Source organism: Euprymna scolopes, chromosome 2 (genome assembly GCF_053919585.1).
Source record: "Euprymna scolopes isolate OS-2025 chromosome 2, ASM5391958v1, whole genome shotgun sequence".
In the NCBI taxonomy this organism is placed as follows: domain Eukaryota; kingdom Metazoa; phylum Mollusca; class Cephalopoda; order Sepiida; family Sepiolidae; genus Euprymna; species Euprymna scolopes.
Genome location: NC_136483.1, coordinates 146,733,033 through 146,757,663, shown reverse-complemented (window position 1 = coordinate 146,757,663; position 24,631 = coordinate 146,733,033). Strand labels below are relative to the sequence as shown.

General features: G+C 35.5%; 1 protein-coding gene across 1 annotated transcript in view; it reads left to right on the top strand.

Annotated features, from left to right (window-relative positions):
• The window catches only part of LOC145297309 (proteasome subunit beta type-2-like), a 122,597-nt gene extending 105,408 nt beyond the window's left edge, over positions 1-17,189 (top strand). Inside the window, exons 5-6 of the mRNA XM_080143333.1 lie at positions 6,305-6,354; positions 17,023-17,189. Coding sequence (XP_079999459.1) covers positions 6,305-6,354; positions 17,023-17,130 — 158 coding nt within the window. The 3' untranslated portion in view covers positions 17,131-17,189. The remainder of the gene's footprint in view (positions 1-6,304; positions 6,355-17,022) is intronic.
• The last annotated feature ends 7,442 nt before the right edge of the window (positions 17,190-24,631 follow it).

Here is a 24,631-nt window from a genome sequence, read left to right as displayed (position 1 = left end):
TCTTCTGGAGTGGTAAAAGGATCTTACCATTTTTCCAGCGACCTTGGCAACAGACTTGATGTACGTGTTCCATTTCAGGTCAGGAGTAAAGGTCAAGCCTAGAAGCTTATCAAAACATGGAGCTTCCCCTAGTTGAGAGCCATTCATTTCAGTTGATGCCAGATGGGGATCAGAGCGTCAATGATGTAAAGATAGGAGCTTGGTTTTAGATGCATTAAAAGTAACCAGCCGCCTCTTCCCCCACTGTACCACACACTCGAGATCAGAGGAGAAAGAATCAGAACTTTGTCATTTACGGCCTTTGATGTGTTGCCATAGATGGTCGTGTCATCAGCATAGATGTCAACGAATGATTTAAATATGTGTTTTGGGAGATCATTGATGTAGATCAGGAAGAGAGTTGGGCCCAGTATGGACCCGTGAGGGACTCCAGCATTAATACTGAGGGCCTCTGATTTCTGCCCATTAACCACTACTCTTATGAGCCTATCAGAGAGAAATGATTTAATGATAGAGAAAACATTTCCAGCTGAAAATCTTGTGAAGTAGGCCCTTATGCCATACTTTATCGAAGGCTTTTGATATGTCGAGCAATTGCCCTAGAGAGGAAGCCTTTGTCAAGAGATTCACTAATCCTATGAGATATAACCGTTAGCACATATGCTGTAGATCTGGCAGAATGGAAACCATATTGCATGTCACTAAGAAGGTTATTTCTGTTGAGGTGGTTGACTATTTCTCTATTTAATATGGATTCCAGCAACTTACTCATGACACACAGACTTATTGGTATGTACTGAGAGGGAGACGACTTATCCCCAGAATTCTTAAATACAAGGCATACTGATGAGGTTTTCCATGGTGTTAGGAAGCACTTCTCTTTAAAGCAACACTTAAACAGTTTTGTAAGTATGGGGGCAAGTTCTGGTTGAAGCTTTTTCAGCACTATAATTGGAATGCCATCAGGGCCAGTTGCTTTACTGGAATCAAGGTTCTTGATTAGCTTAGCGACCTCACGCACAGATATTTGTATGTTGCATAGCGTGTTGTCTGTTATAGGAGGAAATACGGGGAGTTGCTGGCCTTCGTTGCATCAATTTTTTTTTTTAATAAGTACAAAAGTGTCAATTTTAACCATTTTAACCCAAAAGACATCTCTAGGAGTTTTCCCAGAAAATTTTTACTCCTATCATGTATAATGTTTGTGCAAAATTGTTTTTAAATTCCAAGGCTTAGTTATTGAGAAAAATTCGACCCCGGACAAGGGTGAATTTACAGGTCCACCCTCCTTTTGTCGGGGACTAATAAAACAAATGTTACATAGTGACAACAAAAACACATGCCAACAATATAGAGATGTCCAATCATGATCCTTATTATTCAGGTGACGTTCTAATCAATTAGTACTGAATAAATGACTGGAAAAGTTAGAATCATTTTAACTAAGTTCTCTCATCAAATTGAACCAGTATGTCTCATCTATTATGATGAGTGACTGGTTGGAGTGGTCGATCCCCTTTTTAAAGGGGAAGGAAGTCTTTGATTTTTCAATTCTTCATGTGGTGACATATTTTCAATTAGCAATTTGATCAGGTTTACAGTTAACCCAGGTTATGCCACTTGAGTCACAGAGATAAATAAAATATTTTTCTTTTGTTGAGATATTTATTTTTTGGGAATAGAACGTTTCAGCATGAACCAAGCCAATCAGCATTTTTATAATTTAACTTTTTAAATTAAAAACAATATAAAGATATATCACTTTAACTGTTTTCAAGAAAAATCATGTTTTTGTAAAACTTTTTGGTTAATTATTTCCTAATTAATTTTTTAAGGATAAAATCTTTAAAAAAAAAATATTAAGATTTTTTTATTTTTATTTTTAAGAAAATCAATGACAATATAATCTCGTTGACAACTTGTCTGCTTTTTGTTTCACTTTTTTAATTCAACCATTTTTTTTTTCTTTTAATAATTTTTATTTCATTTTATTCAAAGGAAAAAAATATCTTTTAGTGAATTAATTTAAAATATATAAATAAAACTTTGACTATAACGACAAAGTGCTAATTTGACACTGAATCGTCATTGTCATTCCTGCTGAATTGGCCACACCAGATCAGCCATACCGAAATGTACCACACCTTTTATTTTATTCATTCATTTATTTATTTTTTTTATCATAGTCTCGATGGATGGAGAGTTCTGAAGTTGTTGGCTCTTCAGTTGTGGGTCTTTGGATGAATGACAGGCTTAGCTCATGCTAAGCCTGTCATTCATCCAAAGACCTACAACTGAACAAGAGTACAAGCGTCACTTCATTACCTAAAGCATGAGCTTTTTTAATTTTTTTTTTTTTTTTTTTTCATCCCGGATGGATGGAGAGTTCTGAAGTTGTTGGCTCTTTGGATGAATGACAGGCTTAGCTAAATCATGAGCTTTAGATAATGAAGTGATGCTTGTACTCTTGTAGTGTGTGTCTCATTGACAGTGATACGGGATAATGCTTTCTCCATCATCATAACTACTAAGAGATAGGCCTCTTCTCTGCACTAATGTTTTTTTGCAGAAACTCTAATAAAAGCTAAAAATATTTTACCGAAATGGAAATTTTGATCAAAAAAAAATTTGTCTATCAGCTATACAAGAATTTCAGGCAAACGTTTTGTTGATTTACACTGTCTCCTTTTGATTATTGTTGTCACATACTTTTGGATCTCCAGTTGTCTGCCAAATATATTTGTTGACTATAATAGGACCACCTCCAGTGAGAATACGGAATCCTATGACATGTTACATATACTTTTGTGTCAATGATTTAGTAGCTGCTCAGCTAAGTAACGAAAACCCTAAAACTGCGACAAGGATGTCCCTTTTTTTTTTTTTTTTTTTTTTTTTGCAAGGTTGCAAGTCTCTGGCAAAGATGAGTGAGTTTATATCATAATATTTATAACCTAAGAGTACAAATGCTGTCCAAAAAATTAAGAAAATTGCATGCGGCTACCATTTGAGTTGGCTCCGATCTTTTCTGGTGCCTCCCAAAACCACGGAAATTTTTAAGATGATCCTAACTGTCCAAATTTTTATACTTTCCCCATACTCAATGCAACAATCCTAAAATTTATCACTTTTAAACCATTGCATTCTGAGAATGGTTTACAGAAAAAGAAAAAAAATGGAACATGCTCCTTGACATGAGATTAATCAATATTCAATCTAAAGCGCTGGTTCCTTGCATTAGGACTAATCAAAGAAAGATAATTTTCCTTTAAATTCTACACAAGAAAAATATTTTATTTCTTTAGCAAATATATATTAATTTTCGTATTTGTAAATTTATTTAATTTAATAGAAGAAAAATTTATATATAAAAAAAGGACTACACAGATACGGGATCTATTGATGTAGTCTGCAACACAAATAAAAGAAAAATATTTTTTTTTGGGGGGGGGGTAAATTTGTAATGCTATTTATTTAGTGGGAAATAATATATAATTGTTTTCAGGCGAATAAAATGCTTACAATTAATAACCATAATTTATTTTGTTTTCATTACAATTTAAAGTTTTTTACTAATCAATGACCACTTAAGGCTAAAAACCACTCAAGGTTAAAAATTAATGAGATGGATAAATTAACAGTTGAGAATAATGATGCATAATATGAGAGGATTGAAAATCTGTTTGGCACTGCTCACACGACTATGTTGGGCCACACTATGAAGGTTCACTGGAGAGACACCAACCATTTCTAGACTAGTGTTGAGCTGTTTTCTTGATGTTTCATACATTTCAAATGGTTCATCAGCTGGAGCATCTTAATTAAAATCATTTTGAAATTGAACTACAACATCAACTGAGGAGCTTGTGTCAGAAGAACTTTCATTGACGAGATATTGGTAGGATTTGTCACATTGTCGGCAAAACATGAACCCTGGCATAACTGTAGTCTTTGGCTTCTAAATATTGCGACATCTCTAGTGATTAAACCTAAAAAAAAAAATGGGTTAATCACAGGGGGCTGTGAGAATTTTTAGGGGTTCATAAATGCTACAAACACATTGTATCCTCACCACAGGCAGTTTATTATTTGGGATTGTCCACAGTGATTGACCAATTTTTGAGGTTTGTGAGCTATCCGGTTACTTGACTTTACCTGCTACTTGCATCCTTGCATCAAACAAAAAACAAACAAAATAGTTTCAGCCAACTTAAAGAAACACCAGAAAGCAGCAATACCACTTCTTAAATAAACAGGAAGCCAAAATAAAATTCAGTATTTCCTGTTTATGGTGAAGTCAAGTGACTCCTTGTACACTGCTCTGTCTGGAAGTGAGGCCCATAAAACTGCCCATCTTTGAGGTTCGATTGTGAGCTAACAAGGAAAGAACCAAACACCTCTTTTGGAGGAATTTAAGTTCAAACTATCAAGAATGTCTAGAAACAAAAAAAAATTCAATTTCCAATAGTGCCACATATTTTTTTGGTCTGCCTTAAACCAATACCCAAATCTCGGCTTAAAAGTTCAATAACTCAGAAACAGTTCATTTTCAGAGGTTTTAAACATGATTTTTTTGGGTTCCTCGTGCGAAAACCTTGTCCATGCAAATTTTCAAGGTTCTACCTAGTCTAAAAATTGATTTATGCCTAAAAACGTAATTTCATCATTTCGTGAATTTGCGCCTCGACGCGATATACATAAAATACCAAAATTGCGATATTTCTGGAACCACTGAGAGCTAAAAGCTCAAATTTTCAGGATTCCCTAGTTTTTATGATACCAACATATGGTGAAAGTTTGGAAAAAAAATCTGAGAGTTAAGGGTGTCATGTTCTAGATGATTTGAGATGAAATTACCCATAATGTAATTAAATCCTTAAGAGAAAAATCTAGGTTGTCCTCGACGATCACACATCTAAACAATATAATATAAATGCGGGAGTGCCTCGGTGGTCTATCCTTGGACTTTTATTATTCTTGATATTCATAAATAACTTCCCTGATAAAATTTTTTCTGAGATGGGTATATTTGCTGATGACACCACGCTCTATAACAGGCATGAGGGGAAAACAAATGAACACATATCTAAGGAAATGGCAGAAACACTAGAGGAAGACCTCCAATCTGTAGTGGAATGGGGACAAAAATAGATGGTCACATTCAATGCTGCCAAGACTAAACTTGTTTCCTTCAATAATTACAAGAAACCTTCACTACCACCAATAGCAATGACCAAGAACCATTACCCGAAAGTATTTTCTTTAAACTCCTCAGCCTAATGTTTACAGGGAACATGAACTGGAATAGATACATTGAGAGCATTGCCAAGGCTGCTGCGAAGAAGGTGGGCTCTCTCTACCATGCTAGAAAGTTACTTACACCTAAAAGTATCCTGTACCTCTATAAGGCCACCATTCGCCGATGTATGGAGTATTGTCACATTTAGGCTGGTGCATCTGCTACTTGTCTCTCACTCCTTGACAGGGTTCAAAAGAGTCACCAACTTAATAGGTCCTAAACTGTCAGCTAGGCTTCAGCCTCTGTCCCATCGATGAAATGTAGCATCCCTCTGTCTGTTCTACAAGTACTTTAATGGTGAATGCTTTGACGAATTACAAGCACTTGTACCCCCTCAACGTGAATACCCCCAACAAACCCGACAAGCAGCTAAATCCCACCCCTATACACTAGAGATCCCTAGGTGTAAGAAAGCCTTTTACTCCAATAGTTTCTTCCCCAAAACTGCTAGACTTTGGAACTCCATTCCGGGATTCTGCTTTCCCAACTGTACTGACATGCAGAAGTTCAAGTGTAATGTGAACAGACATCTTGCTACTCATCTCCTTTCATAATATCCCTACAACTTATGTCCCCGATAATAGCCCCCTACTTCAAAGTGGCACTGTGCCTTGTCTGATGTGAAAATTGAATTAAAAAAAAAAATTTGCAATTTAAAATAAAAAAACAAATTATATATCGCTTTATTTCAAGAATGCTTAGTTTATAATGACAATTATTTTTACGTGAGAAAAATCTTTTCGAAATAGTTTTATGACAAACATTATTTAAAAAAAATATTAGTACTAAATTATACAGATTGATGTCTAAAGTAATATGAAATTTCCATGGGGTCTTATTAAAAATCTATTGTCTATTTCACTTGTTAAAAATGTAATGATTTTGTTATTCAGATGTCAGCAATAAATCTAACAGTAAGCAATATTCAATATGATCCATTCTTGTAGCAGGTGTTTGTGTCGCATTGTTTCATTGATTATCTTTTTTTTTCTGCATCTTTTTCAGACATGACTCAGACTGAAGCTTATGACTTGTTGTGCAAATGCGTTGAAGAAGTAAGAACTGTTTTGAAAATTTAATCAGTTTTTTTAAATCATTTACAATTCTTTTATTTTCTTCTTTGAAAATTTAATCAATTATTGAAATTATTTTTCAATTCTTTTTTATTCTTTTAAATTTTTTTTTTTTTTTAAATTGAAATTGATTATTTAAATTATTTTAAATTCTTTTTGAAATTCTCTAAATGAATCTTTGAAAGATCAGTCATTACTGAAAGCTTTTTTCATTTGTTTCTATTAACCGACCACCATATAAGTACAATATATTGCAGTGGATTATTCGGTTGTGCAACTAGTCTAGGAAAAGGTATCAAGTCCAGTGGCAAGAAGTCTATGACAACTGGAAATGCAGGTTCACAAGAGGTGTGATTGGAGATTGCACAATATGTGCTTGAGTATAGACTCTTTGTACAAGCATTTTTTACAGCGGATGTCCATTATGCTTAAAATTGAAGTTTACTTCTTTTTTCTCTCACGCACACATGTTGTATTATGGTGTGGCTCCCAGGTTGGGAAATCGTAATAGTGCGTAGGATTCCCTGGCTGCGGTACATAGCAGTTTTAGTTACGTCGATCGTCCGCAGGTTCACTTGTTTACTAGGCGGTTGTGATGACAACGAGTTAAGACTAGTGAGTTATCTCACCTTAGACTGGCACTTTTTCTTTATCTTGCCTCTCGTCAATTGTCAAAAATGTCATAACAACGTTGAACCTGAAAACAAAACGGTGGACGACTTAGAACGATCAGCTGTAACTTAAAAACATGCATTAAAAGACGTAAGTCACAATTGTGTTTGTTTTTGTATAAAATTATATTTTACAATATAGTTACAATTTAAAACAGATCGTCTTTTTTCTTTTGGTGGTTCTGAAGTTCACAGTTAGCAGTTTTTCTCACAGTGCTCTGAGGAGGGAAAAATGACGCTTCGACAACACGGTCTTCAGCAACACATGCTTTTCCGTGTTTCTCTCTCTCTCTGTTCTATCTATCTGCTCTGCTCTGCTGATTCACCGTTTTTATTGGCATTTTGTCGCTTTGTTTTTCTATCCACGCGTCCTGTCAATCGGTTGATACATGTGTTCTTAAGTCACGTTTTGACCTCAGAAGAACATTCGATTCTGTCTAACGGAGCGACACGTGAATATCCCACTCATGCCAATATCTGTAATTCCAGAGCTTACGAGGAATGTCACGTTTATTTGTTTTGTAAACAAAAAAATCGTCGTCCGATTTCTCTGTTTATGACGTAAGCCCTTCCTCTTTTCAACAGGTAGACAATCGATTATTCGATGCCCACTCTTTTAAATCTTTTATTAAAGTTTTTTCTTTTCAGTTATGTATGATGGTTCCAGCCATTCATTACATAACACCCCTCCATTAACCATTTTTTTTTTTTTTTAATCGTCTATCGGTCCATCGACATTTCCAATAATGTTTTTTTTAATGTCACAATTTTTTTTCATCTCTTTTACTGTATTTTTTTTTTTTTCCGTTTAACTTAGAAAAAAAAAAAAAAATAAAAATAAACATCAACAAGAAAAGCATAAGGTCTTCTTCGGTATAAGTGCATCGGCCGCACTTAACAGCAAAATATACGCTGCAAATTTACCAATTTTACCGAAGTGGTCGATTTGTCCAATATTCTCCACTACCTCGGCTCTTTAATTAATATTACTAATTAACTAAATACGAGTCTTACATTTTAATGACTTGTTTAAAATGTGGGCAGCATATAGTACAAAAATTTCGACCAGAACGCCAGGATCCTAAATATTGGTGGCAACTCCGAACTCCCTATGATAAGGATGTTGCCTAACATCAACAGAGTAATTTTCTTAACCAATCCAAACATCCTGTTCCGCGCTCCCGACCCGTAGTTCGATTATAACCTGAGTTCCCAACCCCCGTGCAAGCCCTAGCTACGGTTGGCTGATCCCTACTATCATAATCAACTCTGCACGACCTGGGCACTAAGTTATATATATCTTCCTTCCATATTTCATCAACTTCTTTAGCCCTTTCAGCCGTCATGCTACGCGTGATTATTTTCCGTTCCATCAACGGGACCCTGTTTTCCTGACTTGGGGATTCTCGTTGATGGCGATTGCTCTGTTGGGGATAATTTTCTTCCTCCCCACTAGAGGATTCTTGATCTGAACTACTATCCTCTACCGGTGCTGACAGGGTTGTTTTTCTACAGCCCTCTTGCTTGTTGGGGATATCCCATTCCTCCAGTTCTGCTTTCCGAAGGTGTTCCCCATGGGCTTTTGTTACTGCCCCCGTCAGTTGACTTCTAATTCTATACGAGACTGGCCCCGTCTTCTCTATTATTACGTAATATGGAGACCATCTTACGTCTAGCTTTCCCTTTTTTCTATTATTTTTATAATAAACTAAGTCGCCAACTTGAAAATCGACTGCTTTTGTTTTCTCGTTGGCCCTATCTATCATTTTCTTCCTAGCTCTCTTTACATTGTTCCTGACTAATGTAAAGGTCCGATGCATGTCCTGCAGAGCGATCTCATGATCCTCTTCCCCGTAGTAAATTCTACGCGGCCTCAGTATGTTGTCTAACGGCAAGACAACGTCTCTATTATAGAGCAAATAATAGGGGGAGTACTTTGTTGTTTCGCTGACATGAAACCTTACAGCAGCCAGCATCTGGTTCAAGTACATGTCCCATGAACGGTCATTGCCCCCTATTTTCTTTGCTAGTACGTCATGCATCGTCCTATGGAATCTTTCTATTTTCCCGTTACTTTGCGGGTGGTAAAATGAGGTGGTCACGTGATCAACATTAAGCTCTTCTAAAGCCCTTTTCATGATCCCATTGACGTTCTCCGGTCCGTTATCCGTAAGTAACTGTAATGGTGCACCAAATCTGGGAAATATTTCCTCAATTAAGAGATGCACCACTGTCTCTGCCTTTTTATTAGGTACAGCGAAAGCCTCAGGCCAACCACTATACATGTCGATGAACGTGACTATGTATTGATTGCCTGACAAAGTCTTCGGATAGGGTCCGGAAATATCCAATGCAATCTTAGCAAAAGGAAAAGAAGGCATGTCGGTCTCCTGCATTTGAGGTTGTTGCTTCCTCAAATTTCTGGTCTGGCATGGGACGCACTTCCCTATGTGTTCGTTTACCTTTTTGAACAAACCAGGCCAGAAATACTTCTGTTTAATGGAGTGGAACGTTTTCTCCACACCCATATGACCATTCTCATCATGGTATTGTTTCAATACCTTCATCCTCAAATGTGACGGAATATATAATCTAACTAAAGGATCGTCGTCGGGTTGCGATAAATAATATACGATATCGTCCATTATGATGTACTTTTTTTCTTCCATCTTGGACGTTTTACCGCTCCTCATCCGTTTCTTTAATTCGACGATCTGACTATCGGCGTCTTGTTCTTTACACATATCCAAACCTGATAGTGTAGGACGCTCGCTTACTACCGGTGAGCCTTCGTCATCCTTATGCGATACAAACTCTCTTGGTTCAAAACGATTCGAGTTTATCGCACTCACCGTGTAATTCCTATCATCTATTTCTACTGGAGGATCGTTTTCATCCCGACTCGCATTTACCGCACGGGATAAGAGATCCGCACAGACGTTATCTTTTCCTTTTAGGTACTGTATGGTGCAATCATAGCCAGCCATACTTAATGCCCACGTCTGTATCTTCCTATTCTGTATCGGAGATTTCAGCAAGTACTCCAATGGTCTGTGATCCGTGTAGATGGTGAACGTAGCACTATGCAAGTAGTGATTCAACTTGTTTAAGGCATAGTGAATCGCATATGCTTCTTTCTCTATTGTTGACCATCTAGTCTGGGTATCAGACAACTTATGAGATAGAAAATAAATGGGTTTCTCTATCTCCCGACCCTCCTCCGGGTCGTAGACCATTTGAGACAAGATTGCTCCGATCGCATAATCGGAGGCATCCGTGTATAACCTGTATCCTTTGTTAGTGTCCGGGTATGCCAGCATCACCATCTCTGCAAGCTTCGATTTCAATCGATTAAAAGCAGACTGACACGCATCGTCCCAACAGAAACGTGCATGCTTCCTAGTTAACCGAATTAACGGTTCGGCGATTACAGAAAAATCCTTGATAAATCGCCTGTAATAGGATGTCATGCCTATAAAGGATCTAACCTGCTTCACAGTGGTTGGGGTCGCAATTGCCTGAATTGCTTTAACCTTGTCCCCCTCCGGCTGGATACCTTTCTCACTTACTCGGAATCCCAGATATTGCACTTCCTTGCCGAAAAACTCACACTTCGCCGCCTTTAACCTTAAATTATGCCTACGTAAACTACCTAACACCTTTTCTATATGCCTAACATGTTCCTCCTTTGTTTTGGAGAATATCAAAATATCATCCAAATAAGGCACGGCGAATTCTTCTTGTCCCTGTAACACTACGGACATTAGCTCCTGAAACACTCCCGGAGCGTTAGCAAGTCCGAATGGCATTACATTAAATTGGAACAGTCCTCTATGACAGGTGAACGCAGTTTTCTCTTTATCTTTTTCGTTCAACTTTACCTGCCAATACCCTGATTTCAAGTCCAACTTTGAGAAATATTTTGCTGACCCAAGCGAGGCCAGTATATCATCAATTACTGGTAGCGCTCGGGCATACTTCTTTGTTATCTTATTCAGGGCCCTAAAATCTACACAGAACCTCTTTGTTCCGTCTTTCTTTTTTACCAAAACTATCGGGAAACTCCACGGACTGTTTGACCTTTCTATCACCCCTGCCTGTAGCATTTCCTCTAGTGCTACATTAACTTCTTCTCGTTGTTTGAGAGGTGTTCTATACGGGTTTTTCTTTATGGGATCGTTTTTTCCTGTATCGATCCTCATCTCTACTGTGTCAGTCCGGCCTAAATATCTATCCTCTGTGACGAATAAATCAGTATTTCGTTGCAGGACTTTATTTAAAACTTTCCTCATTTCTTCCGGCACTTTTATGCCGTTGAGGTTACTTTTGTTTCCCGACTTCTTTTGTTTATTTGGCTTTGATATTGCCATTACTACTTCTGTTCTTCTACATCTACCTATCTTGTAACCTTTCTTTAATTTTACTGTCTGGTTCGTGTTATTCATAATTAGCAAAGGAAAACTTTTCCTACCTTTAATTTTAACTACCGTGTTCGCTACGGATACACCACTTAGATCACTTAGGAAGCCTTTATCTATCTGCACTACTTCGTAATCTAAACCCTGACCATTTCTCATTTCGGCACGAGCTGTGCACGCATGTAAATGCTGCGGTTTCAGGGTGACATTGTGCCTTAATCTAACTATACTCGAAATATAAGCCTCCTCTTGCAGCGCTATGTACTCGCTGCCTAATCGGATTGCTCCTAAATCAAAGTACATTCTAACACTATTTTGCTTGAGCCAGTCTCGGCCCAATATGACGTTCCTTTTAAGGTTTTTCGTCACTACAAAATCATGTCGAATGTACTGGCTTCCTACTTTAATTTGTAAACGCGCCACTCCTTGCACTATGAGAGGTGACCCGTTTGCAGTCCTTAAATTCATCTCTATTTTCTTTATCTCAGGCTTCTCTCTGAGACTTTCTAATACAGTACTTTTTATTACAGAAATTTCGGCGCCAGTATCTACTAAAGCCCTAAACTTATTTTTCTCTATCTTAATAGGGATGCAATTAGCGGCGCCCATATGTCCTATGATCTTTGACTGTTCACCCCTCTTCCTCTCGCTGGGCGTCTTGCGAGTGGGGTCTGCTCGTTTCCCGACTTAGGGAAGGTGCAGTTCCTGGCTATATGGCCTTTTCTGCCGCAATTGTAACACTTAATCCCCGGCCAAGGGCGCTCTGTTTCTCTTGCCTTGAAGCCGGGTCCCCTATTAAATCCTCTATAATTCCTCTGCCCCCTATCTGGCTCTGGGAATCTTTTTTTCCTTATCGCTTCTATATTCCTCTGGCGCCCACTATAATTTATTTCCATAGGTTCTTCTTCTCGGTCATTGCCTCTTATGCGGTTTTGCCACCGATCCTCGATTAGGGCCTTTTCATAGGCTACCTTGAGGTCCGATGGTTCTTCCCTCATGACAGCGATTTTGACTTGTCTGTCATATAGCCCCTCGATGAAGAAACCTATCACTTGGCTTTTTATTACTTCATTGTTCGTATCTAGACTACCATACGAACCTATAGCCAAGTGCACTAACCTCTGCATGTAGTCCTGCACAGTTTCGCTTCTACCTTGCTTAATATTTGCTAACTCCCTAACAAACTTGGTAGGATCTGCCTGGACTCCAAAATAATTATCTAGAGCTCGCTTCAAGTCTACCCATGCCACACTCTCATTGTTGGCTAGTAGTCCTGAAACAAACTGTCCTATTTGGCCAGCCGTCGTAATTAACGCTAATTGGCATTTTTCTTCCTCTGTTTGGCTAACTATTCTAGTGTATTTATCTATATCATTTAGCCATCTTCTGTATTCCTGCGATCGTCTAGTGTCTAATGGTTTTATTTTTGATAACAACGCCTCCCCCCTCAGAGAGTTCGAAATGGCCTTCCCTACATTGTGTAGTTCAGCCCCTAGGATCTGAGCGAAATCTGTGAAAAACTGCTGTTCCATCTTTTACTATTATTTTCAAAATTATACAAGAAAGAAAGAAGAAAGAAAAGAAATATATATTAACTTTTTTTTTTTTTTTTTTTTTTAACAAAACTTTTTTTAAGAGCCGAGGTTTAGAAAAATATTGAAAAAATCAACTAACCTTTGCTTTTCCTCAGGTCCAGTGTTCTTTCTTCTTCTTTTTCTTGCTTCTGCGTTCGATTCTCTTCGTCGATTGATTCACGTTGTGTTTTTTTTTTCTTCTTCTTTGTTGTTGTGTATGTGGTAACCAAGTTCTTTTTGTGTAAGAGTTCTTTTTGTTTAGTTTTGTTTTTGTTAAAAAGTTCTTACTTATCACTCTTGCGGAGTGAACTGGTCATCAAGGCACCAATTAATACTATGTTGTATTATGGTGTGGCTCCCAGGTTGGGAAATCGTAATAGTGCGTAGGATTCCCTGGCTGCGGTACATAGCAGTTTTAGTTACGTCGATCGTCCGCAGGTTCACTTGTTTACTAGGCGGTTGTGATGACAACGAGTTAAGACTAGTGAGTTATCTCACCTTAGACTGGCACTTTTTCTTTATCTTGCCTCTCGTCAATTGTCAAAAATGTCATAACAACGTTGAACCTGAAAACAAAACGGTGGACGACTTAGAACGATCAGCTGTAACTTAAAAACATGCATTAAAAGACGTAAGTCACAATTGTGTTTGTTTTTGTATAAAATTATATTTTACAATATAGTTACAATTTAAAACAGATCGTCTTTTTTCTTTTGGTGGTTCTGAAGTTCACAGTTAGCAGTTTTTCTCACAGTGCTCTGAGGAGGGAAAAATGACGCTTCGACAACACGGTCTTCAGCAACACATGCTTTTCCGTGTTTCTCTCTCTCTCTGCTCTATCTATCTGCTCTGCTCTGCTGATTCACCGTTTTTATTGGCATTTTGTCGCTTTGTTTTTCTATCCACGCGTCCTGTCAATCGGTTGATACATGTGTTCTTAAGTCACGTTTGACCTCAGAAGAACATTCGATTCTGTCTAACGGAGCGACACGTGAATATCCCACTCATGCCAATATCTGTAATTCCAGAGCTTACGAGGAATGTCACGTTTATTTGTTTTGTAAACAAAAAAATCGTCGTCCGATTTCTCTGTTTATGACGTAAGCCCTTCCTCTTTTCAACAGGTAGACAATTGATTATTCGATGCCCACTCTTTTAAATCTTTTATTAAAGTTTTTTCTTTTCAGTTATGTATGATGGTTCCAGCCATTCATTACATAACACACACACATACACACACACACACACACAATAAAATTTTTGTCCGTTAAAAACAAGCAAAGATTATAGCTTGTTGATTTAGAATTAATGCTTTATGCCAAATTGATAGTTTAATATATTAAATTTGTGCTCATTTTTTCGTTAAATACTAATCCATATTTATCCTGTGCATCAAATGGATATTATTTAGTTTGCATCTTATTACAAAAGCTCATACAATTTCAGCCAGATTGGACCAGTAGTGTCAGAAAAAGTAGAAGAATCAAACACAGAAATATATATACGCACATACGCTTGCACACAAGCAGGGAGACCTAATGTTGCCCATGATTGAATGAGGATCAACAAATCTTCCACACTTTTAATATTTTTATTGTCATTGAAATCTGTGAAATCACCCATTTTTCTATCAAATCGATTGATTACCTGCTCTAGTAGGAGGAAGTTTCACATGCCTCCCTGCAGTGACTTAGTCCACAACAAATTGTAGTTTGCATTACACTGTTGATTTTATAAAATTATTTTTATATAATAGCCTGAATTAAAGTTTAAAATGTAAATGTCAACTGTCATGGTTCAGCAGTGTTCTAAAGAGAAACATTCATTTGGAGCACACCCCTGTCTTATCAAAGAGCCTACTGTTGATTTTATGTGCTGTGCCATTCTACTTGCGCACTGATAAAACTTCTCAAATGCATTTGTGATGTTAGACTATAACTTTGATTAAAATCAGACTATTCCTTTAACCAAATTTCTTTTAGATTATTTCGATATTTATCAGAGGCATTCCAATATAAAACCTATCTAAGAACACTCTCAAACATAAAGTACAAATTTAAAAAATATCAACCCAACTTTGGAGTCCTTAGGGAATAAACTCTTATAATGCACACAAAGTTCCCTTTATGCATAAGTGGAATATATAGAATTTGAATGCCTACTGGACACTGTCCTAAAATGTCTAAGGTCTCTGTACAGGGGTTTGTCAGGACAAACTGGCACGAGGATACTTCCCTCTACAAGTAAATTCTGACTAAATATTCAAAATAACATGATATTTGTAGCCTAAATAAGATACCTTCAATATGGCTTCATAGTGACTAACATGAAGTGTGCTCCAAATGCCTATAGTAAAAGCACTAGTCTGAATATTCAATTAGGATGGTTGGATTCTTCTCCTGGTCTAGTAAGAGGCCACAAGAAAGATATACTATGTTAGCATTCTCAAGGCTCTACGGACAAATTTACCTTTAGTTGACCTTTGATAACTAAATATTTTCGTTTACTAGCCAAACCCACATGATTTTTAGAATATGACATCTTCATTGTGTGACGAGTATGTACATCATAAAGATTTTTCTGTATTTTTTTTTTTTAATAAGTTTAATTCTAAATGTACAACAAGTTTTATGTTGATACTTAAAGGTATAAACATTCTAATTTCTTCAGATATTTTTTTTAATTAACCTTCCTTAAAAAAAGAAAGGGGGGTATATTCTATTAAACTTCGTTTTATAAAGGAGTTGAAAGGATATTTTTCACTCAGTAGTGAGCTTTGGAAGATTGCCAGTGAAAGAAATACAGTCGCCAAAAGATAAGCGTTTCATTATTTCTAGTCGCTACTTTGAAAAATGACTTGCAAATGCAACTGTTTCACTCGCAATGTAGGGCCCTGATTCCTCAATTCTTTACTAACTCAACGTTTGCGAGAGAAAGAACTTTAAAGTAACACCCAGGTATATATGTATTATGTATAAAGATAAAGTGTTAGCTCCAGAAAGAAGCCCCCTTCCCTTGATTTGTGAGAACTGAAGTAGAATGAATGAATATATATATTAGTTGATGTAAAAAAAAAAAAAAAAAAAAAAAAAACTATACTGTAGCAGTGAAGTAGTCACAAATCCAATAGACATATTAAACTTCACTTTGGGATAACTACTAAATAAATCAGTGTTTTTAAGCAGACATGAACCTTGAAAATTATTCTTGTAACTGATATAAACAGTGTTTGTTTAAGTGACTTGAAAATGCGATGCTTAAGTATTAATGGAAATTAGATTTTATTGACTAATAGGAGTTGGCAGAGATGGGTGTGAGCATTTTGTATAGCCGATATAACAGCTTCAATTGTTAGATGATCATTTGCTTATAAAATGAGGTGATAGAATGTTGATTATTGCAGTTGATCTGACAACTTTTGTGGAATGAAACAAACATTTTATGTAACTTATTTGCCATATATACAGTGTGCTTAAAAAATGTACTAATAACCTGTTTCATAATGTTTACAAATCCCTTAGTGCACGTTGTCAGCGTCGTCTGGACAATAATAGTCATCAATTTTAAGTTTGCAAACATGATTCTTCAATTACATTCTGTATTCAAAGCTATTCCATTTTACTCTGTTCATAAATTTTATTTTGTGTGTGTGTGTTTTTATATATATATATATATATATATATATATATATATATATAAACAAACATGCTTTGTCTGAATTTTATTTGCTACCAAATTTGTTCCAATAAAAAAAAAGTCAATATGTAACTTTTTTTACTTTTAAAGTTAAACATTAACAAAAGAATTCTTTTTTTTTTTTTTAAGATTCAATTAATTTCAAGTGATATCAATTTTATGACATTTAATTTGTTTGAAAAAAGTTAAAAAATAAAATAAAATAAAAAAACATAAAATATTTTTTGTTTTGTCTATATAAATTGCTTAAATGATTAAATTTCAAATTATCATTTTTCTCTTTCTTCCCAGATCAAAAAGAGATTAATTGCCAATCTTCCCTCCTTCCATGTTCGTGTAATTGACCAAGATGGTATTCGGGATTTGCCAACAATTCATTCAAATGTCGTAGATAATTAATGAGCAACCATCTATTGTATTTTCTACCATCATTCAGAATAAATTCAACATAAACTTTATTTTAACTTTTATGTTTTATTTTTTTTCATATATAACTTGAAAAACCTTTTAATTTGCTTTAAATTTTATTACTTTTTTTTATTACTTTTTTTTTTTTTTAAGTACTAATCAGTCACAACTTATCGAGGCCAAAAGCCATTGGATAAAGGTTAATGAAATTGTCAATTGGATGACTTAAGAGGATTAGAAATGATCTATGGAAAAGGCAGAATTTGATTTCTTAAAACAAATCCTACAAGTATTTATTGACATTGGACTTGAACTATGTTGTAGTCAGTAGGAAAGTCCCATGATATTTATTTCCACAGGTAAGAAGTTTCTGAAAAACAACTTTGTTCATGGAAGTTCTATTTGGTTTTAGAAAGAAAGGAAAATTCTTTGCAATGGTGATAAATGAGTTCTTTTACAAGGGGCAGGGTAGAGATTAGCATATCAAACCCTTGCAAAAAAAAAAAAAAAAAAATGCTTCAGGTTGATTACTTCATGCAATCAGTTTGAGATATCTAGCTTTTTTTTGTTCTAAGACACTAAAACTCATACTAAATTGGTTGAGTACCAACACCTCAAAAATCGAGATCATGTCAATGCTGATTGATCCAGACACCTGGCAGCAGCTCGTATCTCACATCAGAGACAGTCTACCTTCATCCATCTATCATTACCATTTTAACAAGGGGCAACTGAAGTTGGATGATACCTTTGTCTATCTTGGACTGTCACTGTAATGTTAATGAAAGATCTAAACAGTTACCAAACGATGTATCTATCAAACTCTGATGCAGACGATTCTCCTCTGTGCTTATGAAATGTAAACAATTGTTTTGTATAGGCTTGAAATATTCAACAACTGCCTTCACTGCTTGCTATGTTGTCGGTGTGTGAATCAAATACCAACTCAAGATCTGTTAACTAAATCTTCCACCCTTGTCATCCGTCTTTTGACACTATCTTAGGTAGTTCTGGCATGTCGAGAATTCACATCCACAAAATCCTCCTCTACCTGATTGGCACAAACATGCTCATGGACAATTGCAGATCCAAGTGGTGACAATAAAAGACAATATTTAATTATTGGAATTCTTTTTTGAGATGAGTAATTTGTATATTTTATTTATTTGCGGACTATTATCCTCATCTTTATAGTTGTTGTTTCATGATGTTTCGGCCAACTATTCCTCTGGCCTTTGTCAGGTTGTTAACCGCGACCGGATAAGAATGCTGAATCTTCAACTGTATCTTCATTAATTACTGCCTTCCATAGTTGTCGTCTCACCACGTTTTAGCCAACTAATCCTTATCAAAGCCCATGGCACAGTGAATAGACGTTGAATGTCTACAGTTCCAGGTGAGCATTGTTTGAAGATAGGTTTCAATCCTACCCAAAGCTAGCCAGAGGATTCGGTTTCGATTCAAACTGATGCACAGAAGTCATATAGATATATCTTTTATTTTTGAAATCGCAACTTTATAACATATAAAAATCGATAGAACGTTAACTCTATAATTATATATACGAAATCTGCAAGAATTAAAATATATTTAAGCATATTTTATGACCTGGCTATGCCGGGCATCCCTGCTAGCTTGAATAAATACTTTTGCAGTTTTAACAAAATAGCTACAATATCAGAGTGTCTCCATTTATGCTGAACATCTACAGAATGCCAACATCAATATATTACATATGAATCTGTCCCCTGTGGAATTTCCACAGGTCCTGCTACTTACCACTATTATTAGTTAATCTTTTTTATTGCATTTATTAAGGATTGCATCTTATCCAAGCAGTAATAACTAAGTTTAATGAAATTATCGATGAACATTTCTCAAAAAAAAAAAAAAAAACAATTGGCCAAGAATGCCAATTTTCATCATTACTTCTATATTAAAGCAGCTTGAATCAGATTCTATTTTTATCTCAAACCCCCCAGAAGTTCTCACACAGATCATCATCAGCGATTGCTCACTGACAACAACTGGTGGTGTTACCTGGAGTTCGGGTGACAATAAGTCTTCCCAAATATCCAGTATTCTCCATCTCTGTTGGTAACCTTTGCAAATGAATTTACATTATCACAACAACTGCTTGCCATTGATTTCTTGCTGGCAATGACCGTTGATCTTCACTGGAATTTGGCTGACAATAAGCCTCTCCAAGGTCCCAATCCCTTTCCACTCATCCAGTGGTGGCCAGGTTAGTGCTCTTTCTCCTTGACTATATGGCCTGGTGCCAGTTTATGTTGATATTACAATTTTCTTTTTTTTTTGTGGGGGGGGGGGTATAGTTAACTTACAATTTTACAGTTTCAGTTTACTTAGTTCTATGGTTTTCCTTTATCTTTTTGTTTTACGCAAATTTGTTGCAATTTCTATATGGCCGGTTACTGTTTATAGTTTATGAGGATTAGTCGCCACATTTGAGTTTTCCTAAATATTTCGTCCGTTTTCATTATTGCCATATTTCTGTCTTATCTCTGATTCCAATTTTTCAAGGTTTTTTGGTATTGTTCCTAGTGCTATTATGATAATTGGTGTTATTTTGACTTTATTAGTAGTAGTATTATTATTAGTAGTAGTAGTATTACTATTAAAGGTTAATTTATCATATGCACTTAAAAAAAAAAATTTTTTTAAGCTGTTATATATTCTTTATGTTGGTTGAATATATTTACATTTGGCTGAGGTATGTATTTGAAAACTGCAGGTGAATGGTCAAATGGTTTAGTACATAATGGGACATTGTTTAGCTTTCTATAAATCTCGCAATCCTTCAATGAAAAATTCTGTCAAATAAAAAGTAGGTTTTTAGATTTTTCTTCTATATCAAAACCTAACTTTTTGAATATTTATGTTCGTTTTTTTTAACGCATCATGAAATATGAGATTATTATCTCCATAACAAATATTTTCCTTATTGATTATATATCGATTGAAAGCTTATATATAGTTTTTTTTTTTTTTTTTTTTTTTGTTAATTGCTGGATACTTTGAGCTAGAATACACCTAGGAAGTCAAGGGCGACTTTGTGGCTGGGGTTGAATCTCTCAACCAGCTTACACTGATGATTGTGAAATCATGAAACACTACTGTCTACTAGTATAAAAATAATTGGTAATATTTATTAAAAAAATATATAGGTACTTGTGCACTTAACAAACCAGACGTAACTCAGCATTTGCTCGGCTTTGTCTGACGCATGATGTCAACAGCCGGATAAAACCGAGCGTTGCCGATTAAATAAAAACAACGCTACAACAAAATAACTGTAAAATGAAATTGTAAAATGTAAAAACATCAAAAAATAAATAAGTAAAAAGCAAAAACCTACCGTTCATTTGTTTCTTTTTTTATTATTAGTATTGTTTGAAATCGTTTTGTTTGCAAAATAAATACATATAAAACATTTTTTGTAAACAAATAATAGTAATTATTTTTGTTTTAATGAAACATTCTTTTTGGTTTTTTTTGTTAAATATTTACGTATAATGACCAACAAAAATTATATTTGTAGGATCAATTTTTTTTAACAAATAATAGTGAGTAATTGTTTTTTATGAAACTTTTTTTTTTTTTTTCAACTATTTACGTACAAAAAAAGAAAAAGATTGTAAGGAAAGGAACAAAACAAAAATACTGTTAAATAGTGATACCCCTCTCCTCCCACTTTGCTCCAACAGTCTGATACGACCGTGCGTGGTCCCTGGCAGAATGTATTTTCTTATTAGTTGAAGAAGTGTTTCGGCATTCCTATTTGCTACGTTAACCAAAAAAAAAAAAAAAAAAAAAATCCTTTTTGGCGGGGTCGGCGTATCCACCGAGGACCCAGACCGGTGTTAGACGTCTGCCAACGTTGTGTTTCTGGCGGTTGAAGAAGACAGACTTGTCGATTTCGACCGTATGGCCTGCTGGGCCTCCTATCTGCCGGAGATTCTTGAGAAAGTAATCCTGGCATATTATATCTCGCAGGAAATTCTTCCAGTCCACAATTGATTGGTATGACCCACATTCGCACTGGAGATTCCTAGTTGGCGCCATCTCGAATGGCCATATTGGAATTTTTGTCTGCTGCTCGACACACACGCGTCGAGTTGAAATTAAGTGCGCAGTGTTTTGATTGGCTGATGACCATGTTTTTGACTAAGCCGAGCAAATGCTGAGTTACATCTGGTTTGTTAAATGCACAAGTACGTACATATATATATATATATATATATATATATATATGTCATATTCTTTTGGAAAATGGATTCCAGCAGAGTGCTCTATTATAAGAAAAAATCCGAAAATAAGAGCGTATTTATGTTTTGTTTACAGAAAGTTTAGATGCTATCAATACCGTCGGTATCAAACCTGATAATTAAGGACAGTTTTAGATACCCATATCAGGCTTCATCTGGGTATCTAAACGGTCCTGTAATTTTCAGGTTTGAAACCAACGGTACTGCTGACTTATCTCATCTAAACTTTCTGTAAACACACACATACACGGGGTGCCTTAAATAAGTTTCCAGATTCTTATTGTAGAGGCACTTTTATTGATAGTACACACATGAAACTCTAGTGTCCTTCAAATTAATCTCCTCTAAGGTTTTCCTTGAGCTTAGGTTAGCCAAAAGTCACAAGGAGCAAGGTCTAGACTATAGGGAGGGTGAGGAACTGTCTTGATGCCCATCTTGGTCAAATAGTCTGTAACAAGGATAAAGTTGTGGACTGGTACAAATTTTTCGCAAATGATTGTGTATACAGTTCTCACACTGACATCAAACTGCATTTATTGTCTTTATAGACACATGACAGTCCTTATACATGAAATTCTTTATTTGGCCAATCAACTCTGGTGTTCTGACTTCCTTACTCCTCCCACACCTCTCATCCTTCAGACTTCCTGCCTTCTTTGAATTTTATGCCACTCAAAAACTGATGTTCAATTCATGCAAGATGGTCCAAAAGCAGTCTGAAGCATTCCATACATTTCTGTGTTTTTTTTTCCAAGTTTTAAACAGAATTTTGTTGCATATCGTTCTCCTAAACTGTTCTTGTGTCCAGATTGCATTTTTGAAATTTATCAGCTGTGAAAATCAAGCTTTAGTAGGGTGTATCCCACATTCTGCTGTAGCTATTCATTTGAACCTGAAATCATAAAAATTGATCAGTCAGCTCATAAGATGTATAGCAATAACATACTGAATTTTAAAGAATCTAATGACAACTTTAAATGTCTGTACAAAATCTGGAAACTTATGCAAGGCACCTAGTATATATAATCGTTAGGCTGAGAAATATAACATTTAGAGTCTTTTACATTAAAAATATCCTTGCGTCGGTTACATTTATGGTGAAGTTTCCTTTTAAATTTCTAGATTATAATATCTCACATTGTAAAACGGATGTCATCTCTATCTTTATTTTGATCGACTTTTAAAGAAAATCTCTAGTTTCGAATTTTTGTTAATCTTTTTTGTATAAAAGCAAAAGTAATCGTTTGCAAAAACGCAAACGCCTGGCATTCCGGGCCGGGTTGTCTTGAAGGCATTTAGCTTTGATCAATGTGGTGGGAAATCCTTCATATCAGACAATTGCTATTCATTTGGACACTTGGAGAGCTGGTTTCCCCCAACACTGTAAGGAAACAAATACGGCAGAAAGCTTAACTGGCCTACAGCCAGACTTCATTTCGCTTTCAGCTATGGTGTAATTCTTGACATCACTAAATTTGGACGCTTTACACTTTTGATCGCGTCATGGTGTAGTGGTAAAATCTCAGGTTTTCTTTCACTTTCTTTTCCACCTTCACATCGTGGGTTCGAGCTTGCCTGTTTACTACTTTTTTTTTTCTCTTCTTTACCCCCCCCTCCCGCAAACAAACACCCAGGCAATGCAGGACACCCTTGCTAGTTTATGCTAAAGACTGATCAGGACGTCTGATTGAGTCAGATGTGAGAGAGATCCATATGGTATTACTAACCCCTTATAGTATCAGTTGAAGAATTGTCAATGAAGCTTTTCACAACCATATAATGTTTCCAAGTCATATTCAACTTGGCTTGGGAAATGGATGCCTCATGAATTATCCGAAAGCAATCATGTGTTGAGAGATGCAAATAAATTCAATTCTTTAGCTGATGCCACAAACAGCTCTTTATCAAACTCTCAGAATACCGATCAAGATATTCAATTATTATCAAGGCGATATTTTCATCTCAGAATTTTGTAAATCATTCATGCATGTATTTTACTCCATGGGTTGATTGAATATGTCGTTGTTTTGGCTGCTGAATTACTTTTTTTTAAATTTTCTATTTGGTCCTTGTCCACAATTCTCTCTATATTTAAAAAAAAAAAAATCTGTACATAGGTACCCATGAATAAGCAAAAAGATCTTGTTCTGAAAATCACATAAATTGATCAAGTATTTTATTTTATAAAGAAAATCATTTTTAAGCGGTTAATGTAATTTCCATTCATCTCACAAGTTTTTAATTGAGTTATCTCCCTTGCTTGGAGATTTTTCAAAATTGTAGGTGAGATAGTCACTCCTTAGAAAATTTTATTTTATTTAAAAATAAAACTCCTTGATCAATTTACATGATTTTTTAAATATGTATGATAAAACGAAAATATTAGGGTTTTTTTTTTTTTTTTTTTTAAATATAGGGGAAGTTCTTGACAACATTCCCTCACCTTATTTTAATCTACAAAATAATCAGATGCTCCTTAAATACTATTGTTTTAAAGGTTTTCAGTAGTGTTTTAATTTTCCTTGTAAAATAAAATGTAATAAAGTTATATATAGGGTGAGTTACGGGAAACAGATGTTTTTAAGGAAAACAAAACTCTGTAAATATTTCAACAAAAATTTTATGTAAATAAAAACATTTACTAAACTATGCAAGAGCATTCGGAAAGCATCCGTTTCTGGTGATTCACACTGTATATTAAATTTCAAAGAATTAAATCCGGACAGAACTTGTGGGATGACCTAATTAATATATTACAGGAAAGTTGGCGTGGAGCAAGGTGTAATATGTTCTGAATGCTACAATTCATCTTTTGTCATCGTTCAATGCAAGAGAAATCTTTCTAGACTGAGAAAATTTTTTATTTCTTTTGTTGCAACCCAAAGTGCATCCTCCCCCTTTTCTCTTGAGAGCTGGATTTTCTTCCACATTAAAAATCGACCTTATGTGTGACTAGCCTGGGTGCCCAGCAGTGCCCAGGTGTTTGGAGGTGTGTATTGAAACATTCAGCATATGAACAATAACCTTCAGAGTCTGAATAATATTTCATGTGTTATGAAAAATAAAAATAAAAACAAAACAGTGCAGATAATGGCCATAAAATAACGAGTTTTATTTGCAGAAAGAAATAATAGGTTCACATAAATCTCTTCTCATATTCATCTTACAAAAGAAAAAAATGATGAAATAAAATTTAAAAAAAC